Source organism: Sinocyclocheilus rhinocerous, unplaced genomic scaffold, assembly GCF_001515625.1.
Source record: "Sinocyclocheilus rhinocerous isolate Xijiao unplaced genomic scaffold, SAMN03320098_v1.1 C35910403, whole genome shotgun sequence".
Classification (NCBI taxonomy): Eukaryota; Metazoa; Chordata; class Actinopteri; order Cypriniformes; family Cyprinidae; genus Sinocyclocheilus; species Sinocyclocheilus rhinocerous.
Window position 1 is genome coordinate 1 of NW_015767369.1, and position 672 is coordinate 672.

At 41.8% G+C, this 672-nt stretch overlaps 1 protein-coding gene across 1 annotated transcript; it reads left to right on the plus strand.

Moving 5' to 3' along the window:
- Window positions 1–6: 6 nt before the first annotated feature.
- Window positions 7–427, plus strand: LOC107735245 (serine/threonine-protein kinase ATR-like; the record flags this gene model as incomplete). Its single annotated transcript, XM_016546995.1, has 2 exons — window positions 7–155; window positions 239–427. Coding segments are annotated over exons 1-2 (329 nt in total), but the record flags the coding sequence as incomplete, so codon positions are not given.
- Window positions 428–672: the final 245 nt, after the last annotated feature.

A 672-nucleotide genomic window follows, 5' to 3' on the forward strand; every position in this document is an offset into this window, starting at 1 on the left:
GTCAGACTTGGCCAAATGTTGCTGGCTGCCAAGAAGCAAGATTCCGAGGCATTCTATGAAAAGCTTAAAGTAGCTAGGAAAGAACAAGTCGTCCCTTTATCAGCAGCCAGTTTTGAGTGTGGCACCTATCAGAGAGGATATGAGTACATAGTCAGGTAATCTGGTGGTTGACCATTTTGGAAAATTAAAAACTATACACATACAGTGTTCTCAAATGCACTTTTGTGTTGGGTCTTAGGCTGCACATGCTGTGTGAGTTGGAGCATGCCTTCACTGAGCTGCAGAAGGAAAGCAGAGATGCTGGAGGATCCAAGAAGCCTGAGCCCAAACTCAACTGGGATGCCCGCCTACTCATGACCCAAAACTCGTTCAGAGCCAAGGAACCCGTCCTGGCCCTGCGGAGAGCTCTTCTCAGTCTCAGCAAGGGGTATGAGCACATATGACTTTCAGTTCAAAATACACAATGTTTTACTTCCATGTCAAAAATCCAAGTAATGAGTTCATTTTTGAATATGCGTTTAAAGATACTTGGTAGTGTATTGTCTTTTCTCTTTCTAAATCATTCTTGAGGCAAAGAGGAAGTTCACCCAACAATAAAAATGTTCATTTACTCATGTTGTTTCAAACCTGAATTACTTCCTTTCTTCAATGGAACACAAAATGAAAAGTTTA